Consider the following 26,697-nt stretch of genomic DNA (forward strand, 5'->3'; position numbering starts at 1 on the left):
ACAACACAGTGATTTGGTATTTTTATACACTGTGAAATGATCACAGTAAGTCTAGTTAATATTGTCACCACACCAAAATTTTTCTTATAACGAGAAACTAACGACTTTCAAATAGACAACACAAATATTATTAACTGTGTTACCACACTACACATTACACATCCCCCTATGACTTAAGTTTGTACCTTTGAACCCTTTCACCATTTCTCTCTCCTCCGGCAACCACCAATCCAATGTGTTCTGTTGTGTGAGCTCTTTTCTTTAATTTGTTTTTGGCTGATTGTTGTTTGTTTTTGGAGTCCTCCATGTAAAAGTGAGATCATACAGTATCTATGTTTCTGACTGATTTCACTTAGCATAATGCCTTCAAGGTTCATCCATGTTGTAGCAAATTCAAGATTTCTTTTTTTGTGGGTGAATAATATTCCACTGTATATACAAGCATATCTCATTTATTGTGCTTGACTTTACTGCACTTTGCAGATATTGTGTTTGTTTTTTACACATTGAGGTTTGTGGCCACCTTGCATCAAGCAAGTCTAGTGGTGCCATTTGTCCAAAAGCATTTGCTTACATCTTGGCTCTGTCACATTTTGGTAATTTTAGCAATATTTCAAGCTTTTCCATCATTGTTCTATTTGTTGTGGTGGTCTGTGATCAGTGATCTGATACTACTGCAAAAATATTACAACTTGCTGAAGGCTCAAAAAAAAAAAAAAAAAGCAAATGGGCTCATCATTTGCATCTTGGAAAAATTGACAGATATTTTGCCTTAATGGAAAGAATAAAGCTTAAGAACCACACGGTAAAGGTCATCAGCCAAGCCTAATTTTAGAGAGGATTTTCAACTGTTAAGATATAAATATTATTTCCTGTGGCCAAGAGATCACAAAAATTAAGGGCTTAAGTTTAAGAACAGGCACTATGAGGAAAGGGTGACAGAACAGATAAAGGTGGAAAGGGAGTAAGGTCAGGAGTAGTAAAGTACTGGACATCAGACCTCCCTGACTCCACCCATCCATATATTTTCTCTGAGTACCCACTCTTCACTATCTGAAATTACCTTATTTGTTGAATCAGCACTATCCGTCTATTCATTAGTTTGTCCATTCAGCAAATATTAATACTTATTAGGAGCCCTAAATGTGCCAGGCACTGTTTCAACACTTGTGTGTGTGCTCAGTTGCTAAGTTGTGTCAGACTCTTTGTTACCCAAGAACTGTAGTCCACCAGGCTCCTCTGTCCATGGGATTTCCCATGCAAGAATACTGGAGTATGTTGCCATTTTCTTCTCCAGGAGATCTTCCTGACCCAGGGATCAAACACAGATCTCCTTCTTGGCAAGCAGATTCTTTACCACTGCACACCACCTGGGAAGCCCGTTTAAACACTTAAAAGATATAGAACGATCAAACAAGGCTAAGTCCCTGTTCTCAAAAGAGAAGTAATAGTTACTTTGTAGGAAATTCAAGATAATGCAGTAGACAGTGACTGGTGGAGAAGGACAATATTAAATAAGACAACCAGGGAAGGTTGACTCTAAAGTGGTGATATTTAAATTAAGAGGTCAGCCATGCAAAGATAGAACATTCTAGGTAACGGGAACAGCAGTGCAGAATTTCTTCATATAACGCCTTGCTAATCCACACAAAGATAAGATAAAAGAAGGGATCTGGCCTTTCTTATTCAATATTGACTTCTCAGAGCCAAACAGAGTTCTAGGACACAGTGGGTGCACCATAAATTCTTATAGGATGAAAAGGAATAGGTAGTGTGTCCTGTCGGAGAAGGCAATGGCACCCCACTCCAGTACTCTTGCCTGGAAAAGCCCATGGATGGAGGAGCCTGGTAGGCTGCAGTCCATGGGGTCGATGAGGGTCGGACACTTACTGAGCGACTTCACTTTCACTTTTCACTTTCATGCATTAGAGAAGGAAATGGCAACCCACTCCAGTGTTCTTGCCTGGAGAATCCCAGGGACGGAGGAGCCTGGTGGGATGCCGTCTATGGGGTTGCACAGAGTTGGACACGACTGAAGCAACTTAGCAGCAGCAGCAGTGTATCCTGTATTATAGCACCTACTCTATTATATTTGCTGGTTAACTTACCTATTTGAAGGTAAGGGCTCTTCCTGACCTCTGTAGCCATGTTTAGTACTATATCTGACAGGTAGCGATCTTAGAAGAACTGCTAAGCAGCATATAAAAGATGCTGAATGAATACTATATATTTATTAAAGAAGAGAAAATTAAACAGAAGATATTCTTTAGGAATGCCTACTGAAAATATGCTAAGGTACATAAGATTTTTGGACTGTTCCAATATTGCTTAGGTTTTTTTTTTTTTTTTTTTAGGGGGTGGGTGTGAGTGCTGCACCACACAGTTACAGGATCTTAGATCTGGGACCAGGGATTGAACTGGGCTCGCAGAAGTGGAAGTGCAGAGTCCTAACCATTGGACAGCCAGGGAATTCCCTGTTGCTTAGTTTCAAAAAGAAGAAAACTGACATCTGGACATGTTATAAAGGAAATTTTCTCAGAGATAATGCCTAGAGAAAAAGATGGGAAGAATTATATCTTAGTTTAGAAATAGCAATCACTACCTTAACAGAATACTGAGTTCAAAAAGTGACTTTTCTAAATTCTAGCAAGCAAAAGGTTTCCAAGAGAAGAAAAACATGAGAGAGATTTAATTGAGGACTTCTTATAAGAAACAGAAATGAGTTAGCCAGTAAATTTTCCTCGTAGAATACCTGAATAAATACTGAGAAGGAAATTTCTAACTCCCAGGCAAAATTCAGTTTCTAGTTAAACTTTATTTAGCCTGGGTGTGCTAAGTCGCTTTAGTCATGTCCGACTCTTTGTGACCCTATGGACTGTAGCCCTCCAGGCTCCTCTGTCCATGGGGATTTTCCAGGCAAGAATACTGGAGTGGGTTGCCATGCCCTCCTCCAGGGGATCTTCCAAACCCAGGGGTCATATCCAGTCTCCTGGATTGGCAGGTGGGTTCTTTACCACTAGCGCCCTTTATTTAGCCTATTAAGCGCTAAAAAAAGACTTTAGTGCATTAAAGAATAAAACAGATGTGGTCTCTAAAAACAAATATGAAAGTCATTCTTCTATGAACTATTAAATAAACTTTACCAAATACTTATGATTTGAAAATAAAATGTGATTTTAAAAATTGAGAATAGGAATAAAAGCACAAAGCCAAAGACAGAGTCTATAAAATATCTACAGTGAGAAGGAAGAAGAGACAACTTAAGGTGATTGACGACTACCAGAAAATTAAGAGACGAGCTTGAATAATAGTGTGCAAAACTAAAAATGTAAAGTATACATGGAGAGTGGTTAATGATCCCAGAGATCATTAACAAAAAAAAGCTGCAGGATTTGACTGGATTGTTGGTGATCCCTGGGAAGGCAATTTTAAATGGTAAAAGCAAAGTAGATACAGTTCAGTTCAGTTCAGTCACTCAGTCGTGTCCAACTCTTTGCAACCCCATGAATCGCAGCACGCTAGGCCTCCCTGTCCATCACCAACTCCTGAAATTCACCCAGACTCACGTCCATTGAGTCGGTGATGCCATCCAGCCATCTCATCCTCTGTCATCCCCTTCTCCTCCTGCCCCCAATCCCTCCCAGCATCAGAGTCTTTTCCAACGAGTCAACTTTTCGAATGAGGTGGCCAAAGTACTGGAGTTTCAGCTTTAGCATCAGTCCTTCCAAAGAACACCCAGGACTGATCTCCTTTAGAATGGACTGTTTGGATCTCCTTGCAATTCAGGGGACTCTCAAGAGTGTTCTCCAACACCACAGTTCAAAAGCATCAATTCTTCGGCACTCAGCCTTCTTCACAGTCCAACTCTCACATCCATACATGACCACAGGAAAAACCATAGCCTTGACTAGACGAACCTTTGTTGGCAAAGTAATGTCTCTGCTTTTGAAGTAGATACAGTAATCCCTGCTTATTTGTAGGGAACACATTCCAAGACTCCCAATGGATGTCTGAAACTGTGGATAGTACTGAACTATATATATACTATGTTTTCTCCTGTATCATATATATGATAAAATTTATAAATTAGGCACATAAGAGATTGACAACAATAATCAATAATAACTTTTATTACAGTATATTGCTGTAATTGTTTTATTTTATTATTGGTTACTGTCAATCTCTTATGTGCCTAATTAAAAAATAGAACATTACAGCAGTATACTGTAATAAAAGTTATGTGAATGTGGTTGGTCTCCTTAACCAACTTCAGTTCTGTTGGAAATGTGGCAGTGCTTCTTCACTAGCAGGCGCAGCCTCTCCAGTAATTGTTACATTTTTCAGTACAAAACTGTTCCTAAAACTGTATAACCATCCGTTGCTGCTGCTGCTGCTAAGTCGTTTCAGTCGTGTCCTACTCTGTGCGAACCCATAGATGGCAGCCCACCAGGCTCCGCCGTCCCTGGGATTCTCCAGGCAAAAACACTGGAGTGGGTTGCCATTACCTTCTCCAATGCATGAAAGTGAAAAGTGAAGTGAAGTCGCTCAGTAAGTGTCCCACTCTTCGAGACCCCATGGACTGCAGCCTACCAGGCTCCTCCGTCCATGGGATTTTCCAGGCAAGAGTACTGGAGTGGGGTGCCATTGCCTTCTGCAGTAACCATCGGTTACTTGCAGTAAATGGCTTGGTGTCATTTGTTTAATGGGTTCTTTGCTGAAGTCTTTGTACAGACTACATCACAAGAGATGGTACAGCACGTTACTCAAGTTGTGATAAGACAAAGTGCAAATTCATTTTGTCTCAACCCTGAGGAAGCAAATAAAATTAACCCACAGCAGATAGGAATTGTATAGAACAGGGGTTGGGCAGCTAAGCGGTATGTTTTTATAAATAAAGCCTTACTGGAACACAACCTCACCCATTTCTTTATGTTGCCTATGCTGATTTCAGGCCACGATGGCAGACTTCAGTAATTGTGATAGAGGCTATATGGCCAGCAAACCTAAAATATTTACTATCTGGCTTCTTAAGAAACATAATCTGTTAACCCTGTATAGAATATGCTGTCTTTACTGCCAAACTAGGTTCACACTGGGGCTTCCCTGGTAGCTCAGCTGGTAAAGAATCTGCCTGCAATGCAGGAGACCCTGCTTCAATTCCTGGGTCAGGAAGATCCTCTGGAGAAGGGATAGGCTACCCACTCCAGTATTCATGAGATTCCCTGGTGGCTCAGATGGTAAAGAATCTGCATACAGTGTGGGAGACCTGGGTTCAATCCCTGAGTTGGAAGATTCCCTAGAGGAGGGCATGGCAACCCACTCCAGCATTCTTGCCTGGAGAAGAATCCCATGGACCGAGGAGCCTGATGAGTCCATGGGGTCACAAAGAGTCAAACACAACTGAGCGACTAAGCACAGCACAGGTTCACTCTGAGACAAAGACTCAAATGGAAAAGAAAAGAAAAATAACTAGCCCATAATCATGGTGTCCTATGTGAAGAGTTTCTGGAGTATTCAAAGCTTAACCTGAAGAACTAAGTGGACAGGATTAGGAGCTGATGAACTCAGAAGACATCATATTAATATAATAATAATTCCAGGAGTTAGGTATACTTAAGAAACACCACAGATTACATATTATTTGCACATGCCCACATTCTCCATAACGTTGCTATTTAAAGGAAGTATTTCTAGACTTTTTCTCTCTTTCTCCACTATCATTTTTCCTAAATTCCTATACAGAAGAGCCCTACAAAATCAAGATGGGAGACGCAGTGAGGATTTTATTCAGAATGACAGTTTGGCCACGTGATTTCGAGGTTTGGACACGTTTATCTGTATGCATTATTTCAGATTATTAGGTGAGTAGAACTTCAGGTCTACTTCTACTTATGTCATAATGTACCAGTATAACCTGGAACATTAGCTTTGCAGCAGTTTCTTTACTTCCACATCTCCCCTCCCCTAAATGTACAAGGTTTGTTAGAAGTTTTCAACACTTTCTAAGTTTCTGTAGAATTAAAGCGCTAAGCACAATGCCTTACAGAGAAAGCAGCTAATAAACATTTGCTAAACGTTTGAATGAACGAAAGCGTACATCGATAGCACCGCCGTGCGGCTTTCCATACTAGCAAGTTTCCTCACTTCCCCCCACGCCCCCGCCAAGAGTTTGCCAGGACAAATTTCCAACCACAGATCATTTTATTTAACTCTTTATTTTAACACGGCGGTCAATCACTGGGAAAAGAAGATAAAACAATGTAAAGTTTATTATTATTATTAAGCAAAGATGGCATGACACGAGTGAGCGTGTCCAGCATGCCCTATTTTAAGCTTGAAAAATAAACTGGTTACACTAGTAGCAGTCTCCGGAAGAGAAAGACCCGCCCCACCGCTTGCATATTCCGGGCGGTCTTTTGAGATGCCACACCCAAAGCGCCTGAACTCAAAGAATCTCTCCTCGCGGCAAGGCAGAGGCAGCGCAGAGCAAAGCAGGTCGCAGGCTCCCAGGCGCGTCTGGACGCCGTGGGCGACCGCACTTCCACGGGCAGCTGGAGAGCATCCTCCGCCAGGAACACTTGCTCAGAGGCGACTCGGGTGGTCACCCCGGGCCCGCGCAGGCCGGGGAGCGTGCGGCCGATACTTACCGGTTGGGGATACAATTCTTCACCAGGACGAGAGATGTGGGGCTGTCACGATCCAGGCCAGCCTGCTTTCAGATCTCTTCCAGAACAGCGACCAGGGCAATTGCGGCTACTGAGGCACAAGCTCAGCGGCGGGTGATCAAAACCCGCGGCTCCCACCAGGCACGCTAGGCTGAAACGAGGGTGAGTCCCAAGCCCTGACAGCCAGGTGAGCAGAAATAGTGCACCGAAGATTCCGGAAGACTCAGGCTCGGCGCGCGCTCCCGCCAGGCTGGCTGAGAGGCCACATCGCGCATGCTCCTGGACCGCCTAGATGTCCAGTCCTGAGGAGGAAGAGCTCCGCAGGCTTGGGGTGCGGGGGTGTAGACGTCGCGAGCGGTGCGGGGCGGTTGGTGACAGCTCAGAGTCCGTGGTGAACTGCGCGTCCTGACTTCGCCGCCCAGGCATAGCAGAAGTGCACCGACCATCCAGGTGAATGTCTTAATAACTCATAAAATGTCCTTACCCTTCCCTGTCGGACACTCCAATATTTTGTCTGGTTGCAGCCCTACTTGTGAAAAGAGCCCGCGGAGTCCCCAGACTACCAGGTCCAGACCCGCATGGGCCACTGAGACTTGTAGTCCCTAAGATCTGGCCCATCCATTAGTCATCACCTTTGGGAATTGATAAGGCTGAGAACCATTCCATTATACAGCGTTCGAGAGCAGTGCTTGATTTGTTTCAAATCCAAGTTCGTATTATTTATTGAGTCCCTACTGTGTGCTGAATACTTTGCTAGGATTGGTGGAGGGCAGATGAGTTCAGTGCTCAGCTCTTGTCCTCACTTTAGAGCAGGCGGAAAGTGAGCTTGCAGGGTAGGCTGTAATGAACAAAAAATACGTTATTATTAGTGCTAGTGGAGATCAGAAAAAAAAAAAAAAATCCTGGAAGATGTGAGGTTTGAATGAGGCTTTGAAACGTGGAATGCTCTAGATTAAGGGAAAGGTGGAAAAATCAAACAATGGAAATGCCAGGAAATATAAAGAAGAGTTTGGTCTGATTATAGCTGAAGGTTTATTTTGGAGAGTGGTGAGCAGGGCTTAAAGTGGGGAAGTGGACAGAAGCTTTCTTGGCCTCACTTAAAGAAAGGTGCTCCGTTTTGAGTTTCTGTCCAGCAGGGACTGTAAGTACAGGCACCAAGATACATGTATCTTAGTTCTGAGAACAATGGATGATTTAATTTTGATGCCTTTCAAAGACATGTTTGAGTCATGGATCAGAAAATCCTTTGTCAAGACTTGGTTCCTAGGTTTTCTTTTAGAAAATAAGATCACAGTTAACTAAAAGACACTAATTTTCAAATTTAGATAATGGAACACATGGAATTCACGATAGTTTTTGTGAAACACTGTGAAATAATGCTGTCTCACACTTAATTGTAGAATTTTTTGGTTAAGTTCCACCTTTTCCATATGCCAGTACCAGTAAAGATTAAATATTACGATGATCAATAACTAAATAGTATTAAAAGCAATAGTGTATTTCTTAGTTTAGTTTTTAGTTAAATTAAAAAATTTACATAGCATAAGTTTATCTTATGCATCAAAATAGTTGTTTTCTCTCAGTAATGTATCATTCTTAAAAATATTTCTTATTTATTTAGAAAGTGGAAATGAGAGAACCATCATGAAAAAGATTTCAAAGAGAAAAGAAGATATTTTTAGAAAGGTATTAATGGAGTATTAATGGAGTTTATTAAGGATTTTGATTATACAAAATAGCTCAATTATAAATGTAGGATAATCTTGGAAAAAATGATATATTTGGTTTTATATACAAATCATACAGTTCATATGTTAAAAAATAATATAAGAATTTAAGGGTGATATACTGTTTGATCTGTCAATTATGTAATTAAGAGTATTAGAGGTGAATTATTTATATATTTACTTATTTATTTGTTCCCTTATTTAAATATTTATTTATCTGTTCTCTCAGCCAGCCAGCAGTCAATTCCCTACTTTGCTAAGAAAAAAAAATGTTTTTTTTTTTATCAGCAACTGAAACATTTTTAGGACTGGTATCTACATGTCACCTACAGTAATTCCAATTAAGATTCATATTTTATTCCTGTCTTCTAAATGGGGATGGGCAGTTATGAAAAGTATATCCAGCATGTTGAGTGATATTATTAGGAATTAAAGGAGACCTCCATCACTCACTTGGTGGCATTGATGTTCCATCACACCTTCACGGTTTGCTGTCCCCTTGGTCAAGAATAAAATTAATTATTTTTAATTTTGTTGAGGAAAATGCTGAAGGTTTAATAAGAACAGAACATCTTAATTCATATTGACCTTTTTCAGCAATTCTTAAGTGTGGTACAGAATCCATTGATGGATTTTGGAGTTCTTTCAGAAAGTGTATAGACTAAGCTTGTAACTACAGTCATGTCAGTACCCTCATGTCAATACCCTGCTTTGGCTTTTGACCCAAATCCATGTTTTTACTGTGATTATAAATCTGAGGTATGTCTGCTTGCTCCTCCCACTCCAGCTGCACACTAGTTTCGTTAGCATGTACAGTTGTTGTTTAAAGAATCTTTTGCTATTCTATTTTTTTAACTTAAAATGAAAACCATACTTATCCATATTGTGCTGAACAAGAGTTTAACATTGCTAGTATGGTTTTATTTTGGAATATTGAGGTTTAAAAAGTGGTGAAGGAAATAAATGCTGATTTTAACATGTTGAGTTTTTGGTGATGGTAGGATATTCAATTAGAAATACCACTAGGCAACTAGAAATATGGTATTCAGGAGAGCAGTCAAGGTTAGAGACACATTTAGGAAGTCATGGGAATATATACATTCTGCAAAGCCTTTGAATGTACTCACATTTAAGCTATTAAGAGAAGTGTGACCAATGAAGGATACAAAGAGTAAGTGACCAGAGAGGCAGAATGATAGAGGACAAGGATCTGGAAAGCTTTTAGAAAGTTATCACATGCTAGGTACCCAAGTAGTAGCTAACATTGATATAGTGTTGAGTTTCAAAGTATTTTTATTTGTTTGATCTCATTTGATCTTCCTAAAAGGTACATGAAGTAGGCAATATATGAACACTAAGAACTAACTACTGGATTTTATCATTAAAATGTCCTTTTAAATATTACAGAGAGCAATTTCTTAATTTAAAAGTCTCCTATGTGTAAAGAGCTCATGCCTGCATGCTAAGTCACTTCAGTCATGTCCAGCAATTTGCAACCCTATGGACCATAACCCACCAGGTTTCTCTCTGTATGGAATTCTCCAGGCAAGAATACTGGAGTGGGTTGCCGTGCCCTTCTCCACAGGATCTTCCCAACTCAGGGATTGAACCTGTATCTCTTCCTTCTCCTGCATTGGCAGATGGATTCTTTACCATTAGCGCCACTTGGGAAGCCATAAAGAGATCATACCAACTGATAAAAGAGTGAAATTTAATAGAATGGGCAAAAGATATGAATTGTCATTATAAAGGCACTAACTTTCAAAGGACTGCTGCTGCTGCTGCTGCTAAGTCACTTCAGTCGTGTCCGACTCTGTGCGACTTCATAGACAGCAGCTCACCAGGCTCCTCTGTCCCTGGGATTCTCCAGGCAAGAATACTGGAGTGGGTTGCCATTTCCTTCTCCATTCAAAGGGCTGATGAACTTATGAAAAGATGTTAAATGCCAGAACAAAAAGATGCAAGGTAACCCTACCCCTCTTTTCTTGCAGATGTCAGAAGACACAGATAACGTTGCAGTAGAAGAAAATGTAGACAAGCATCTTCCAAAAGGTTCTCAATAAGTATACCACAGCTCTGATACTGCTGGGCTTTATTTTTTTAATATAAATGACTAATCTTACCCCACAGTTTCATTTGGGAACACAGTTTCTTAAAAGATGAGTTCAAACAGAAACTAAACTTCCTATATAATATTTAATACAAGTGGGCATGAGGAAATAATGGTAAAGTCAGTGCATGTAATAAAATTATATTTTGTTTCCTCTCTTTTTCTCTGCAAACATGGAAAATCTCCTCATGATTCAGACTGTGTTCAACCATAAAGATACAGAGATCTAGAACATGCTTCAGGAAACTTCAGATCTCAGGAAGAAAGATATATAAACAATGGTTTATCCCTGTTTCATTCATCAGCACATATTTATTAAGCACCTACTGTATGCCATCTGTCATTCTACGTTCTGGGAATAGAGTATAAACAAACCAACTAATAATTTTTAAATTATATCCCAGAATGCTGCAGTTAAGAATAAAGATGTCTGGGGACTTTCCTGGTGGTCCAGTGCTTAATACTGCACTTCAAACTGAAGAGTGCATGGGATTGATCCCTGGTGGGGGAACTGAGATCCCACATGCCTTATGGCCAAAAAGTTAAGAGAAAAAGAAGATTCTCATGACCTATACTGATTTAGTTTTATGCTCACCGTTTATTCCCACCATTTTCTATTTATCATTAAGTACTCAAAGGCACCTCATGCGAAGAGTTGACTCACTGGAAAAGACTCTGATGCTGGGAGGGATTGGGGGCAGGAGGAGAAGGGGATGACAGAGGATGAGATGGCTGGATGGCATCACTGACTTGATGGACGTGAGTCTGGGTGAACTCTGGGAGTTGGTGATGGACAGGGAGGCCTGGCGTGCTGCGATTCATGGGGTCGCAAAGAGTCGGACACGACTGAGTGACTGAACTGAACTGAACTGACTGACTCAAAGGCAGGGGGAAGAAAAAGAAAAATACAAGGCAAAATGACCATTAGGTCCTCCAGTTTCTGTACTTAGGACTGCATGACTCCTGTCCTTCTCAGTCCATATGGTAGATCATCTGATGGATGAATCAAAAATAATATGTGGCTTAGAGTGTACTCAACAGCTGGAGCAGTCTTGATACTCAACAGGATTGTTTCATTTCTTGTAGGAACTGGTAGGAATTGGGGTCAGCAGTATTACACTGAATTTTCAAAACTGACATAAGTGGTTAAAAATGAGTACTTGAAGACTTACCTCTCTTTTTTTTCAGATTCCTTCCTCCTCAGTTTAATCAAGTTGAAATATTGATATTTATATATTTTGTAGACTATAGAGCAGCTTATATAGAATGGCTTTGATATTTATATATTTTGTAGACTGTCTACAGTTTATATAGAAAATTACTGTTCTCATGGACTTTTTTTTCCCTAAAAGGTAAAAAAGGTTTCTCAACAATTTTTTTTTTTTTAGCCTCACTGCAAAATTCAGTCCTCATCATGCAGGACTGTTCCAGATGAAAAGGAGGAAGGTTCTAAGCTCTGTTTCCTAGATTCTGAACTCTCATGGGGCAGTGATTTGGTCTTCATAATTGTCAGGATCCAAAGAAATGCATATTAGCTAGCTATTTAATAAGTACTCTATTGCTGTTGAGTTATACTTTAAAGAAAGTGTCATGAGCTCTGTATTATGTTGGCTTCTTGACAGATTTGAATGTAGAAGAAAATCGAAACATAATAGAAACTCTGAGAGGCAAAGTAAGAGAAAAGCTAAAAAATGCTAAGGTAATGCTGATTTTTTTTCTTTCTTATTTTCAAATTTACTGTTTAAATGCAGCATGTATCATGGTGAACTTTTCTTTGTCAGAAAAGAGCTAAAATTCGGTTTTAACATAACTCCTCAAATCCAAAAAGCTTTAGATTCTTTTCCTTGCTTTTTTTCCTTCAAACCTAAAGCCAAGAAAAATTAAATGATTTACTTGTGGTCACTGTATATGACATCTCAGGAGAGACCATGTATATACTTTTTTAAAAAGAAAAACATTGAGAAATCTTTGTTTTTATCCATTTTTGGCCAAAGACTTATATGAGCATGATTAAATCTATATCTGTAGAAATTAAGTTTTCCATACTCTTCATTTGCATTGTGTTTCAGATTAATCAAGGTGAAAAATCGTCAACTCAACTGCTCATTGATAATAAGGTATATCAGTGGTCTAAGGTGAATAACTCTTTTTTAACCTTTTTAAACAGCTTTATTGAGATGTACTTTACAGAGCAAAAATTCACCCATTTTAAGTGTACGATTCAGTGAATTTTAGTAAACTTACAGAATTATGCAGTCAACACTATAATCCAATTTTAGACCATTTTTGTCACTCTTATGCCAGTTTTCAGTCACTCTCTATTTCTACTTGACATCATTTTTTATCCTAAAAAATTGTAATACAATATTTTAGGTGATCCCTGACTTACAGATTTTGTTCTAAAATCCAATGTGTAATCGTATATTTGAAACTTGAAATGACAAAACAACTCACATTTTGAAAGAGCTGTGTTATTTAGAGTGAAGGCAAAGCAGCTTTAACAAAAAGATTCAAACTAAAATGTCTTCTTTAAGATAGAAGTTTTATTCCTCTTTAATATAATAGATAAGTAGGAGCTGTGTTATTTAGAGTAAAGGCAAAGCAGCTTTAACAAAAAGATTCAAACTAAAATGTCTTCTTTAAGATAGAAGTTTTATTCCTCTTTAATATAATAGATAAGTAGGAGGAGCCATGGAGAAGGCAATGGCACCCCACTCCAGTACTCTTGCCTAGAAAAATCCCATGGATGGAGGAGCCTGGTAGGCTGCAGTCCATGGGGTCCCTACAAGTCGGATGCGACTTCACTTTCACTTTCACTTTTCACTTTCATGCATTGGAGAAGGAAATGGCAACCCACTCCAGTGTTCTTGCCTGGAGAATCCCAGGGACGGCAGAGCCTGGTGGGCTGCCATCTATGGGGTCGCACAGAGTCAGACACGACTGAAGCGACTTAGCAGCAGCAGCAGCAGTCCAGTCTGCTAGGTGGAGAAGGGCATGGCAACCCACTCTAGTATTCTTGCCTGGAGAATCCCATGGACAGAGGATCCTGGCAGGCTACAGTCCATAGGGTCACAAAGAGTCAGGCCGAAGCGACTTGTATGCACACACGCCAGGCTGCTAGGAGAGTTCTGCCTCTTCAACACTTGGTCTCCATCCCTGAGTCCAGTGGCAAACTCCAGAGTTTTCATTTGCTGGCCAAAGGCAAGGCAGGAGGAAGAGAGCCATAGGATTGCAGATTGATCTCTTGCAGGACAAGACCTGCAACTTGCACACCTTATTTCCACTAAAAGAACATGGGTGCATTGTCTAGATATCTAGTTAAAAGATCTATTATTAGAGATAGGAAAAAAGACAATCATGAACAACTAGTCATTTTTGCCGTAAGCAATGAGAGTATTAAACCCTACAAACTTTAAAATGCAATGATCGTTTCTTGGGTTTTTACAAAATTCATCTTTGTTCTCTTTGTAGGGTCCTTCTTGGACTCTTAGTACAAATTATTTTAATTAACTTTAAAGTAAAAATAGACTAAAAGATGTTTGTATATATGTTATTCATTCAACAAATGAATAAAAGTGTGCCTAGATTTGATATAATTTAACTATATACTAAAAAAAAAAGTAAATTTGTCAAGATCACTTCATTGAACGTCAAGAAAAGAGGTGAAAAGGAAGAGAAATTGGCTTCTAAGAATTTCCATTACAAACTACTAAATTGGTGTAGCTGCTCAGGAAGTTGAGAATTTTAGCAAATGATTTTGCAAAGAGCAGAGACAAAGGGAAGTAAAAGTATATACTGACAATTTATAAATAAGTATTGTTGAAAGTTAATGAGCCAGCTAAGTTGTAGATACAAATATATAGGATAACCTTTTATATTTTGCATTTTTTAAAATTCTTTGGCTCCTAGAAACTAACAGTTTGATTGATTGATTGATAGATTGATTCTTCTCCCAAATCTCTCTAAAAACAATCCATTACATGTACGTGAGAAAGAAGCGATAGGTGATTTGCATTTAAAAGATTCCTTTATGATATTGAAAAGTGAGCATCTACTTATATTCATTTCAACACTGAATACAGGCTTACTGTTGTTTAACCCACAGGCTGAAGTTCCACTGGATGAAGGTCTTTCATTTTTCATTCTGAGTGGTGAAGAAGACTCAGCTATAGGCCAATCTGCAGAGCAGGTTGGATTTGTTCCTCCTGAAAATATAGGCAGATTCAGTAGGATAGGGTTTATGAAAGAGATCTACATAGTCATGAATAAAAAGCTGGGATTTAAGATGAGAGCTTGATGTTACTCAGCTGTCAGGGCAGATCTCAGCTCTGAAGCCAGGTTTAAAGCCCTGCCAGGGGTGCAGTAAAGGTAGCTTGGTAATGGGAGCTCTGGAAGGTACAAAGAGCCCCTCTTTGTGGTTGAAATCTTCAAAGAGATCCCCTACGTGAAGATACCTCAAACCTTGCTTGAGGTGTCAGTGTCATATCTTGTTTGGCTTTTGAAAAAAAAAATGCCACAAAATTTCTGATTTTAAAATCTTTTTTGATTTCATGACAGAGATGTATACAGAAAGTATGATGATGCGATGACGTGATATGAACCTAGATGATACTTAACCATGTTACTCAGTTTTGTCAGAGTTGATCAAGGCCATGTACAGTTATCTATTCAAAGGAATTCTATGATTAATTCTTTTTATTTAATTATTTGTCCCTAAATGTATGTTTTCGAAAATTAAGGGATTTTTATTTACATGACTCGCATACTCTGTCTCCTTTCTTTCAATATATGTAGATTTTAAGTTAGACAACTATAGTCATCTAAAATGGTGATTTTTTTGTGTGTGAAGAGACATATAAAATTTCTGATATGATATAAAAGTATACGTTTTTACATTTAGTAATATATCTACTTCAATATCACCATTGTTTGAAACTTTTATATATCATATTTCAGAAATAATTGATCATCTGTCACAGACTTCTACTTGTGTTTCTACTTTTCTTTCTTTTTTTCTTAAATAGCATCCAGAAAAGAATATGACTGCTCCACATTTCCTTAGGTAGTACTGCTTTCTGAATGGTGAAAAAAATGGGGCTGAAGACCACATGGCTTGATGTCCCTAGACTTTGCCCTGCACTGTGAATTCTCAACCATTGGACTGTCATAGACCAATATCTCAGAACATTTTTCCATAGGAGAGGAGAGACTTGAATTGTAGTTTTTCTTCAGTAGTATTTTGTTGAGAATTGCAATGAAGGGCTGTAGGAAGATCATAGTTTATGATATTAAGCCTTAAGTGAGTTCTTCAATGTTCAATGAAAGTTCATTGTAACATGTTTTCATCTTGAACTTGAACTGGGTGGCATAGATCAGAAAGACTTCATGGCAGGATTTTAGTACATTTTATTTATCTGCACATTAATCATTAGGGACAAGCATGTATACTTATTTTTCTTTTGGGATCAGTAATGGTAGTTACCACAAATATTTTTCACTTGGTGATGATTTACAGAACTTTGCTGAGGGCCAAGATGAAGATTTTGTGGAAGAAGTCATTTTCCCAGATTTACTTGAAGTAAAGGCTGCTGATTATGAAGATTACGAAGAACAAATAAAAAAACAACAGGCAAATATTTTTGTTCCAAGTAGTTCTCCAGGTACAGAAGATTTTTTTCATGATATCATTTTTTTCATGATAAAATATTCAAGTCATTAATGAATCGTAGTATAGGATAATAGCTTCTTTGTATGGTGGATAGATAAAAATTAATGATCTAAAATTATAGAAGGTTTTCTGTATTTATTCTTTGTGCGTTCTCTGAGTTTAAGGGAATTGGTTAAAAGAGCTCATTCATTGTCGTGTGTGTGTGTGTGTGTGTGTCTGTGTATTTGACTTTCTGGTAGACTTTCAGTTCACTTCAGTCACTCAGTCGTGTCTGACTCTTTGCAACTTCATGGACCGCAGCACGCCAGGCCTCCCTATCCATCACCAACTCCTGGAGTTTACTCAAACTCATGTCCATTAAGTCCATGATGCCACCCAACCATCTCATCCTCTGTCGTCTCCTTCTCCTATGCCTTCAATCTTTCCCAGCATCAGGGTCTTTTCAAATGAGTCAGCTCTTTGCATCAGGTGGCCAAAGTATTGGAGTTTCAGCTTCAACATCAGTCCTTCCGATGAACACTCAGGACTGATCTCCTCTAGGATGGACTGGTTGGACCTCCTTGCAGTCCAAGGGACTCTCAAGAGTCTTCTCCAACACCACAGTTCAAAAGCATCAATTCTGTGCTCAGCTTTCTTTATAGTCCCACTCTCACATTCATGTATGACTACTGGAAAAACTGTAGCCTCGACTAGATGGACCTTTGTTGGCAAAGTAATGTCTCTGCTTTTGAATATGCTATCTAGGTTGGTCATAACTTACCTTCCAAGGAGTAAGTGTCTTTTAATTTCATGGCTGCAGTCACCATCTGCAGTGATTTTGGAGTCCCCAAAAATAAAGTCAGCCACTGTTTCCACGGTTTTCCCATCTATCTGCCATGAAGTGATGGGACTGGATGCCATGATCTTAGTTTTCTGAATGTTGAGCTTTAAGCCAACTTTTTCACTCTCCTCTTTCACTTTCATCAAGAGGCTCTTTAGTTCTTCACTTTCTGCCATGTTATCTGCATATCTGAAGTTATTGATATTTCTCCTGGCAATCTTGATTCCAGCTTGTGCTTCTTCCAGCCCAGCGTTTCTCATGATATACTCTGCATATAAGTTAAATAAGCAGGGTGACAATATACAGCCTTGACGTACTCCTTTCCCGATTTGGAACCAGTCTGTTGTTCCATGTCTAGTTCTAACTATTGCTTCCTGACCTACATACAGGTTTCTCAAGAGGCAGGTCAGGTGGTCTGGTATTCCCATCTCTTCAGAATTTTCCACAGTTTATTGTGATCCACACAGTCAAAGGCTTTGGCATAGTCAATAAAGCAGAAATAGATGTTTTTCTGGAACTCTCTTGCTTTTTCCATGATCCAGCGGATGTTGGCAGTTTGATCTCTGGTTCCTCTGCCTTTTCTAAAACCAGCTTGAACATCTGGGAAGCTCACAGTTCACGTATTGCTGAAGCCTGGCTTGGAGAATTTTGAGTGTTATTTTACTAGCACGTGAGATGAGTGCAATTGTGTGGTAGTTTGAGCAATCTTTGACATTGCCTTACTTTGTGATTGAAATGAAAACTGGCCTTTGCAGTCCTGTGACCACTGCTGAGTTTTCCAAATTTGCTGGCATATTGAGTGCAGCATCATCTTCCAGGATTTGAAATAGCTCAACTGGAATTCCATCACCTCCACTAGCTTTGTTCATAGTGATGCTTCCTAAAGGCCCACTTGACTTCACATTCCAGGATGTCTGGCTCTAGGTTAGTGATCACACCATCATGATTATCTGGGTCATGAAGATCTTTTTTGTACAGTTCTTCTGTGTATTCTTGCCACCTCTTCTTAATATTTTCTCCTTCTGTTAGATCCATACCATTTCTGTCCTTTATTGAGCCCATCTTTAAATGAAATGTTCCCTTGGTATCTCTGATTTTCTTGAAGAGATCTCTAGTCTTTCCCATTCTATTGTTTTCCTCTATTTCTTTGCATTGATTGCTGAGGAAGTATATGGGTATATCTTTCCTTTTCTCCTTTGCTTTTTGCTTTTCTTCACAGCTATTTGTAAGGCCTCCTCAGACAGCCATTTTGCTTTTTTGCATTTCTTTTTCATGGGGATGGTCTTGATTCCTGTCTCCTGTACAGTGTCACAAACCTCCATCCATAGTTCTTCAGGCACTCTATCAGATCTAGTCCCTTAAATCTATTTCTCGCTTCCAGTGTATAATCATAGGGATTTGATTTAGGTCATACCTGAATGGTCTAGTGGTTTTCCCCACTTTCTTAAATTTCAGTTGGAATTTGACAATGAGGAGTTCATGATCTGAGCCATGGTCAGCTCCCTTTCTTGTTTTTGCTGACTCTATAGAGCTTCTCCATCTTTGACTGCAAAGAATATAATCAGTCTGATTTCGGTGTTGACCATCTGGTGATGTCCATGTGTAGAGTCTTCTCTTGTGTTGTCAGAAGAGAGTGTTTCCTATGACCAGTGTGTTCTCTTGGCAAAACTCTTAGCTTTTGCCCTGCTTCATTCTATACTCCAAGGCCAAATTTGCCTGTTACTCCAGGTGTTTCTTAACTTCCTACTTTTGCATTCCAGTCCCCTATAATGAAAAGGACATCTTTTTTGGGTTTTAGTTCTAAAAAGTCTTGTAGGTCTTCATAGAACTGTTCAACTTCAGCTTCTTCAGTGTTACTGGTTGGGGAATAGGCTTGGATTACTGTGATATTTAATGGTTTGCCTTGGAAATGAACAGAGATCATTCTGTCGTTTTTGAGGTTGCATCCAAGTAGTGCATTTCAGATTCTTGTTGACTATGATGGCTACTCCATTCCTTCTAAGGGATTCCTGCCCACAGTAGTAGATAGAATGGTAGACTTTAGTGGTAGAGTATATGATAGTCCTCTTTTGCATCTTGTTTGGTCAGTCCCGGTTTACTCTTTTGGACTTGAAAGTAACATCTAGGTTTTGTTATTAAGTGATCAACCAGCTTAAACTGCCAGAAGATATGATGCCACGCATTTTAGAAGAAGAAGGATTCTATATTCAGAAAAAGCCAGAAATATATAAAAAGACCTGCAACAAAATGGAAAATCGTCTGCTTAAGCTAGAAGAGGCAAGTTCACTACCTGATAAGCTAAATCACTCACTGGCAGTAATGTGACATTTGTTTTTAGTGTAATATTTAATTACTACATTCTTAAGTATTTTTAATAGGGAAAGTGTTGGTTTGAAGAAAGTGGAGAAATAATGTCATTACCTTCACCTATTAGACGGTCATGGAATTTCAGACTAAACATAAGCAAGGAACCTTTAAATCCAGCACTGAAGACCATGTATAGAAAGGTAAACAACAGTTTATTTGTGATTATGTTTAGAATTCTTGTAACATAAATTATAACTTGTATATTTACTTGTATACTTATTTTGTTAATTCACCTTTTGAGGATATTAGTAAGTCTAGTAAAGGCAAAGCTATGATGAAGTATTAAATAGCCATTAAAATTATGTTTTCAAGGAATATTTAATGATCTGGGGGAGAGCTCAGAATGTGAAGTTAAAAAAAAAGGCGGAATGTGAAATTTCATATGATCCTATCTTTATAAAAATAGATAATGAGTGAAGGAATTTATCAATGAATAAGTACAGACGTGTGTATATAGATAAAAAGTCTGGGAAATATATAAGAGTTAATACTTATCTCTGGATGGTAGGACATAGGCTTATTTTTATTTTCTTTCTTATACTCTCTTCTAGATTTCAGAAATGAATCTATATTGTACTTAACAATCAAAGAAACAAATTTTATGTGTATTTCAGAGCACATTATAAAAATTAGCAGTTCATTAACCTAATGAAAAGAAATATTTAGACAGAAATAGTTATATTAAAAATTTGGCATGCTGCTGCTGCTGCTAAGTTGCTTCGGTCGTGTCCGACTCTGCGATCCCATAGATGGCAGCCCACCAGGCTCCCCCGTCCCTGGGATTCTCCAGGCAAGAACACTAGAATGGGTTGCCATTTCCTTCTGCAATGCAGGAAAGTGAAAAGTGAAAGTGAAGTTCCTCAGTCATGTCATAAAAAAATTTAAATAAGAATTATGTACAAAAACTTAATTGCTCAGTCACCTGCCTTTGTTGTTGTTCAGTCACATAATCGTGTGACTCTTTGCGACCCCATGAACTGCAGCACGCCAGGCTTCCCTGCTTTTAACTATCACTCAGAGTTCACTAAAACTCATGTCCATTGAGTCGGTGATGCCATCCAACCATCTCATCCTCTGTTGTACCCCTTCTCCTCCTGCCTTCAATCTTTCCCAGCATCAGAAACTTATCCAGTGGTGGCCAAAGTGTTGGAGCTTCAGCTTCAGCATCAGTCCTTCAGGGAATATTCAGAGTTAATTTCCTTTAGGATCAACTGGTTTGATCTCCTTGCTGTTCAAGGGACTCTCAAGAGTCTTCTCCAACACCACAGTTCAAAAGCATCAATTCTTCAGCACTCAGCTTTCTCTACAGTCCAACTCTCACATCCATACATGACTACTGAAAAACCATAGCTTTGACTAGACAGACCTTTGTTGGCAAAGTAATGTCTCTGCTTTTTAATATGCTGCCTAGGTTGGTCATAGCCTTTCTTCCAAGGAGCAAGCATCTTTTAATTTCATGGCTGCAGTCACCATCTGCAGTGATTTTGGAGCCTCAGAAAATAAAGACTGTCACTGTTTCCATTGTTTCCCCATCTATTTCCCATGAAGTGATGGGACCAGGTGCCATGATCTTACTTTTCCTCTTCTAGTAATTATATGCCTTTTGTAGTCAATGCTTTTTCTTAAAAGATGCCTTTCTGTATTTCTTTATTTTTTTAAATTAATTATTTTAATTGGAGGCTAATTACTTTACAATATTGTAGTGGTTTTTGCCATACATTGACATGAATCAGCCATGGGTGTACATGTGTTCCCATCCTGAACCCTGTTCCCACCTCCCTCCCCATCCCATCCCTCATATTCCAGTAGCTGCAACATTTTTATTTTATTTTTTAACTTTACAATATTGTATTGGTTTTGCCATATATCAAAATGAATCTGCCACAGGTATACATGTGTTCCCCATCCTGAACCCTGCTCCCTCCTCCCTCCCCATACCATCCCTCTGGGTCGTCCCAGTGCACCAGCCCCAAGCATCCAGTATCGTGCATCGAACCTGGACTGGCGACTCATTTCATATATGATATTATACATGTTTCAATGCTATTCTCCCAAATCTTCCCACCCTCTCCCTCTCCCACAGAGTCCAAAAGACTGTTCTATTCATCAGTGTCTCTTTTGCTGTCTCGTATACAGGGTTATTGTTACCATCCTTCTAAATTCCATATATATGCATTAGTATACTGTATTGGCGTTTTTCTTTCTGGCTTACTTCACTCTGTATAATAGGCTCCAGTTTCATCCACCTCATTAGAACTGATTCAAATGTACTCTTTTTAATGGTCCATTGTGTATATGTACCACAGCTTTCTTATCCATTCATCTGCTGATGGACATCTAGGTTGCTTCCATGTCCTGGCTATTATAAACAGTGCTGTGATGAACATTGGGGTACACGTGTCTCTTTCCCTTCTGGTTTGCTCAGTGTGTATGCCCAGCAGTGGGATTGCTGGATCATAAGGCAGTTCTATTTCCAGTTTTTTAAGGAATCTCCACACTGTTCTCCATAGAGGCTGTACTAGTTTGCATTCCCACCAACAGTGTAAGAGGATTCCCTTTTCTCCACACCCTCTTCAGCATTTATTATTTGTAGACTTTTGGATCACAGCCATTCTGACTGGCGTGAAATGGTACCTCATAGTGGTTTTGATTTGCATTTCTCTGATAATGAGTGATGTTGAGCATCTTTTCATGTGTTTGTTAGCCATCTGTATGTCTTCTTTGGAGAAATGTCTATTTAGTTCTTTGGCCCCTTTTTTGATTGGGTCATTTATTTTTCTGGAATTGAGCTGAAGGAGTTACTTGTATATTTTTGAGATTAGTTGTTCGTCAGTTGCTTCATTTGGTATTATTTTCTCCCATTCTGAAGGCTGTCTTTTCACCTTGCTTATAGTTTCCTTTGTTGTGCAGAAGCTTTTAAGTTTAATTAGGTCCCATTTGTTTATTTTTGCTTTTATTTCCAATATTCTGGGAGGTGGGTCATAGAGGATCTTGCTGTGATGTATGTCAGAGAGTGTTTTGCTTATGTTCTCCTCTAGGAGTTTTATAGTTTCTGGTCTTACATTGAGATCTTTAATCCATTGTGAGTTTATTTTTGTGTATGGTGTTAGAAAGTGTTCTAGTTTCATTCTTTTACAAGTGGTTGACCAGTTTTCCCAGCACCACTTGTTAAAGAGATTGTCTTTAATCCATTGTATGTATATTCTTGCCTCCTTTGTCAAAGATAAGGTGTCCATATGTGCGTGGATTTATCTCTGGGCTTTCTATTTTGTTCCATTGATCTATATTTCTGTCTTTGTGCCAGTACCATACTGTCTTGATGACTGTGGCTTTGTAGTAGAGCCTGAAATCAGGCAGGTTGATTCCTCCAGTTCCATTTTTCTTTCTCAAGATTGCTTTGGCTATTCGAGGTTTTTTGTATTTCCATACAAATTGTGAAATGATTTGTTCTAGCTCTGTGAAGAATACCGTTGGTAGCTTGATAGGGATTGCATTGAATCTATAAATTACTTTGGGTAGTATACTCATTTTCACTATATTATTCTTCCAATCCATGAACATGGTATATTTCTCCATCTATTAGTGTCCTCTTTGATTTCTTTCACCAGTGTTTTATAGTAAAGTTGCAGGATATAAAATCAACACACAGAAATCCCTTGCATTCCTATACACTAATAATGAGAAAATAGAAAGAGAAATTAAGGAAACAATTCCATTCACCATTGCAACGAAAAGAATAAAATACTTAGGAATATATCTACCTAAAGAAACTAAAGACTTATATATAGAAAACTATAAAACACTGGTGAAAGAAATCAGTAGCTGCAACATTTTAACAGCAAGAGCATTTCACTCCTTATAGTGCTGATACTTCTCAGCCTACACAGAAAATAAGGTTTCTCCCTAAACTGAAGAGATTTATAATTTCGGAGGTCTCCTTATCTTTCTTTAACACGTGAGAAGCTTCTTTCTACATAATATACACTCTCTTTTCTTCTCCACAGTCTCTGTTCGTTTCTTAGAGAATCTAGAAAAATTTAAAAAAATTCCTCATATCATAATATGTCTTTAATATCTTTATACCACTTATGAATTTATTTCAGGATTTTCTAAAAATACACCAAAACTTCTTGCTGCTAAGAAAATCGTTTACCATTTTACCATAAAAAAAATGCATTTAAGGTTTAATTAGTTGTCCTACTTTTAAAATTAAGACAAATACAAGAGTTTTTTTTATCATGAATGAATGTTGATATTTTTACCAAAATTCCTTGCTGTTACCATACTTGGAGTAGACAAAACCCATAACAGTTTTACCTTCTTTTTTTAAATTGTTTAAATTTTTTTACTTTCTGGTGAGTATCTGTTGGCTCTTTCAGTTCTCTTAACAGGATGGTCAGATGTTTCATTGCTTCTTTCGACTTTTATGCAGTCACCAATACTATGCAGATCTTGCTGTTAGTGGTTTTTCTCTACCCACTTGTATTTTGGATTCAGTGGAGATGTTTTCAGATGCAGTTTTGTTTAAAATCTTGTCCCTGGATTTTTGGTCTTGCTATCTAGTTACCCTGCTTGTTTTATATAGATATTTGGGAATACAGGCATATCTCTAAGATATTGCTGGTTCACTTCTAGACCACCACAGTGAAGCAAGTCAAAGGAATTTTTTGGTTTTGAAAAATGTCAAAAGTGCATGTAAAAGTTATGTCTACACTAATCTGTAGTTAATAAACTATTATTATGTCTAAAAAACCCAGTGTACATATCTGAATTAAAAAACACTTTATTGCTATTAATAACTGTCATCGGAGCTTTCTGCTCTTTTCTAACTTCATTTAAGCTAATTTCAGTGTTTCATGGACTCTTAGAGTTGGGAATAAATATAAATGTCAGTTCACCAAGCATGTAAACTTTGAGTATTAAAATTCATTCTGTAGCACCATCCTTAACAGGTAATATTCTGGAATTAGTGTCAGACAAATACCTCTGCCTGCCTTTCCCTTCTGTCTTCTCTACAGTTTTTATTATGCACAGCCAGCTATGGAGGCAAGGCTCATTTGGGGTTTCTCACTGGGAAATAAAAATCTCAGTGCTGTAAGGGCCACTGAAGCAGAGATAATAGTTTGCGATTTAAGTCTGGCTCCAGATGATTATTAGATCATCACCTTAACAAACTATTGACCCACCAGTTCTAAACACCATTTTTTTTATCGTGATCCTTTAGGAAATTACTTGGGTGCTTGTAACTTGAAAGTTAGCCTCTGCCAGCACATAGTAGTAAAGTAGATGACCATTTATAGTAAGGTGATTAAAATGCTCCAATATAAATATATGAAATCAAGGGCTATAATCAGTTTTAAGAAAGAAGGAGCAAATAATTGTTTTTTTGCTTTTCTGTGTCTTCATTTTCTTACAGTTAGCGTGTTACTTTTATAAGGAGTTACTTGTAATTAAAAAAATAGAATTGAATTAACATTGTGTAAATACTTTTCTTTAAAAGGCAGTGAAATCTGATCTAGAAAGCTCTATTAGGAACAAAATGGAAGGTCAAAGGGAAATGTACCAATTAGATCTCAATATAGTGGGTTTGCAATTCAGTCATCATCCTCTCTTCAATCAAGAACAAGTATTATGTGCTAGGCTGCTCCAACTTTATGAGTGTTTTCAGGACAGGCAGCAACAGAATTTACCACAGCTGCTTTATGAGAAGGTAAGCATGGTTTTCATTACATTTACAGAGCTGAACCTTTAATATTGGGGGAAAAAAAAAACAAAACAGTACAGAGCAAGTTATGGTGGAATATTCCCTTAGCACTTCAACTATTTAACCAAATAAAAGAAAGCTTGATTTCAGTTTTTCTGAAAAGAAATTGTAGGAATTAACTGGCCAGGGAGACAGATTCAAACATATCCTGCAGGGTATTTAGCATTTATAAATAGATTGCTAATCAATGGTATTTCTTGATCCTATGACTCAAGAAGAATATTTGAAATGATTACTATTTAAAAGAACCAAATGACTATTTCAAGTCTTGTAAGAAAGTATTTTTGATAAAAATATTAATGATCCTGAACCTTCTACAGAGTTTAGTATGAGAATGATTTAGCCAACTAATCGTCTAATGACACGCATGCGTGTGCACGCGTGCGTGTGTGTGTGTGTATTTGTGTGTGTGGTGCATGCACTCAGTTGTGTCCAGCTCTTTGTGACCCCATGGACTGTAGCCTGCCAGGTTCCTCTGTCCATGGAATTCTTGCATGCATGCATGTTAAGTAGCTTCAGCCGCGTCCGACTCTTTGCAGCCCAGTGGACTGTGGCCCACCAGGCTCCTCAGTCCATGGGATTCTCCAGGCAAGAATATTGGAGTGGGTTACTTCAGGGGATATTCCAGACTCTGGGATCAAACCTGCATCTTTTATGTCTCCTGCTTGGCAGGCAGGTTCTTTATGGAAGCCCAATGACATCGTAAAGAGTACATAAAGTCTGAGGAGAAATCAAAGAAATATACCCCCTGACTACTTTTATAAATTTGTACCTCTCGTTTAGACTGTATGCTGAGTTTTTGATACATGAATATTTTGTTAACTAGTGTTCTCTCTGAAAAGATTATTCTGATAGGTCTTATTCAGCTAATTAATACACTTAAATATTTAGTGAGGTATTTAGTTAAATAATCAAGCCTAGTAGGGTCACCAAGACATTCCAATAAGCTAGAAATGAATTGTACTTTAATATATTTGCTTCTTAAAGTACAAGTGCAAAAACAACAGGACTTAATCCATTTGATTGCGTTTTCATGTGGCAAATGTGTGGGAGTACTTCCTAAATGAAGCCTATGAATTAATAAGGTCAGAATATGTCCTAAAACAAAAGTTGAATATTCTAACTTTTAGTTTAATATGACCGTTGTTTTTTTTTGAATGAAAGAACCAACTCTGAAACTAAGATGTAGGTCATTGAAAATATGATTTGTCTATTTAATAGTTTTCCAACACTGTTGTGTAATCTTTGAAGCCTGGTCTAGCAATAGCAATTTTGTTTCACTAGAATACTACCTATTACTGTACATAAAAACTCATTTGTTTTTCATGTAGCATGGCTTTCTGTGTAAAATAATATTGAGGGATCATTATTTGCAACATTTTTATTAATGATTCTTAGGAGCCAAAGGTAATTTCTTGGCTGCTTTTTACTTCACTTTATTTTAAATGTGCACATAAAAATGTGCACATTATTTATTTATTTAAAATGTGCACATAAACATTTTCTCCAGTTTCCTGGTAAATTGTAAAAAGAGAAATTTGATAGGGCATGTGTATGCCCTTCTAAAATGAAAGAG

General features: G+C 38.2%; 1 protein-coding gene across 17 annotated transcripts in view; it reads left to right on the plus strand.

Moving 5' to 3' along the window:
• The first annotated feature begins 6,441 nt into the window (after positions 1-6,441).
• CC2D2B (coiled-coil and C2 domain containing 2B) overlaps positions 6,442-26,697 on the plus strand; it is a 107,189-nt gene continuing 86,933 nt past the window's right edge. For 14 of the 17 annotated variants that reach the window (XM_059881986.1, XM_059881992.1, XM_059881987.1 and 11 more), the window contains exons 1-10: positions 6,442-7,115; positions 8,287-8,351; positions 10,384-10,444; positions 12,125-12,201; positions 12,572-12,637; positions 14,608-14,691; positions 16,018-16,162; positions 19,131-19,267; positions 19,369-19,497; positions 24,858-25,067. In XM_059881986.1, coding sequence (XP_059737969.1) covers positions 8,310-8,351; positions 10,384-10,444; positions 12,125-12,201; positions 12,572-12,637; positions 14,608-14,691; positions 16,018-16,162; positions 19,131-19,267; positions 19,369-19,497; positions 24,858-25,067 — 951 coding nt within the window. In that variant the 5' untranslated portion in view covers positions 6,442-7,115; positions 8,287-8,309. The remainder of the gene's footprint in view (positions 7,116-8,286; positions 8,352-10,383; positions 10,445-12,124; positions 12,202-12,571; positions 12,638-14,607; positions 14,692-16,017; positions 16,163-19,130; positions 19,268-19,368; positions 19,498-24,857; positions 25,068-26,697) is intronic. The other 3 variants (XM_059881988.1, XM_059881996.1, XM_059881989.1) reach the window with 3 other exon arrangements.

This window comes from Bos taurus, chromosome 26, assembly GCF_002263795.3.
Source record: "Bos taurus isolate L1 Dominette 01449 registration number 42190680 breed Hereford chromosome 26, ARS-UCD2.0, whole genome shotgun sequence".
NCBI lineage: Eukaryota > Metazoa > Chordata > Mammalia > Artiodactyla > Bovidae > Bos > Bos taurus.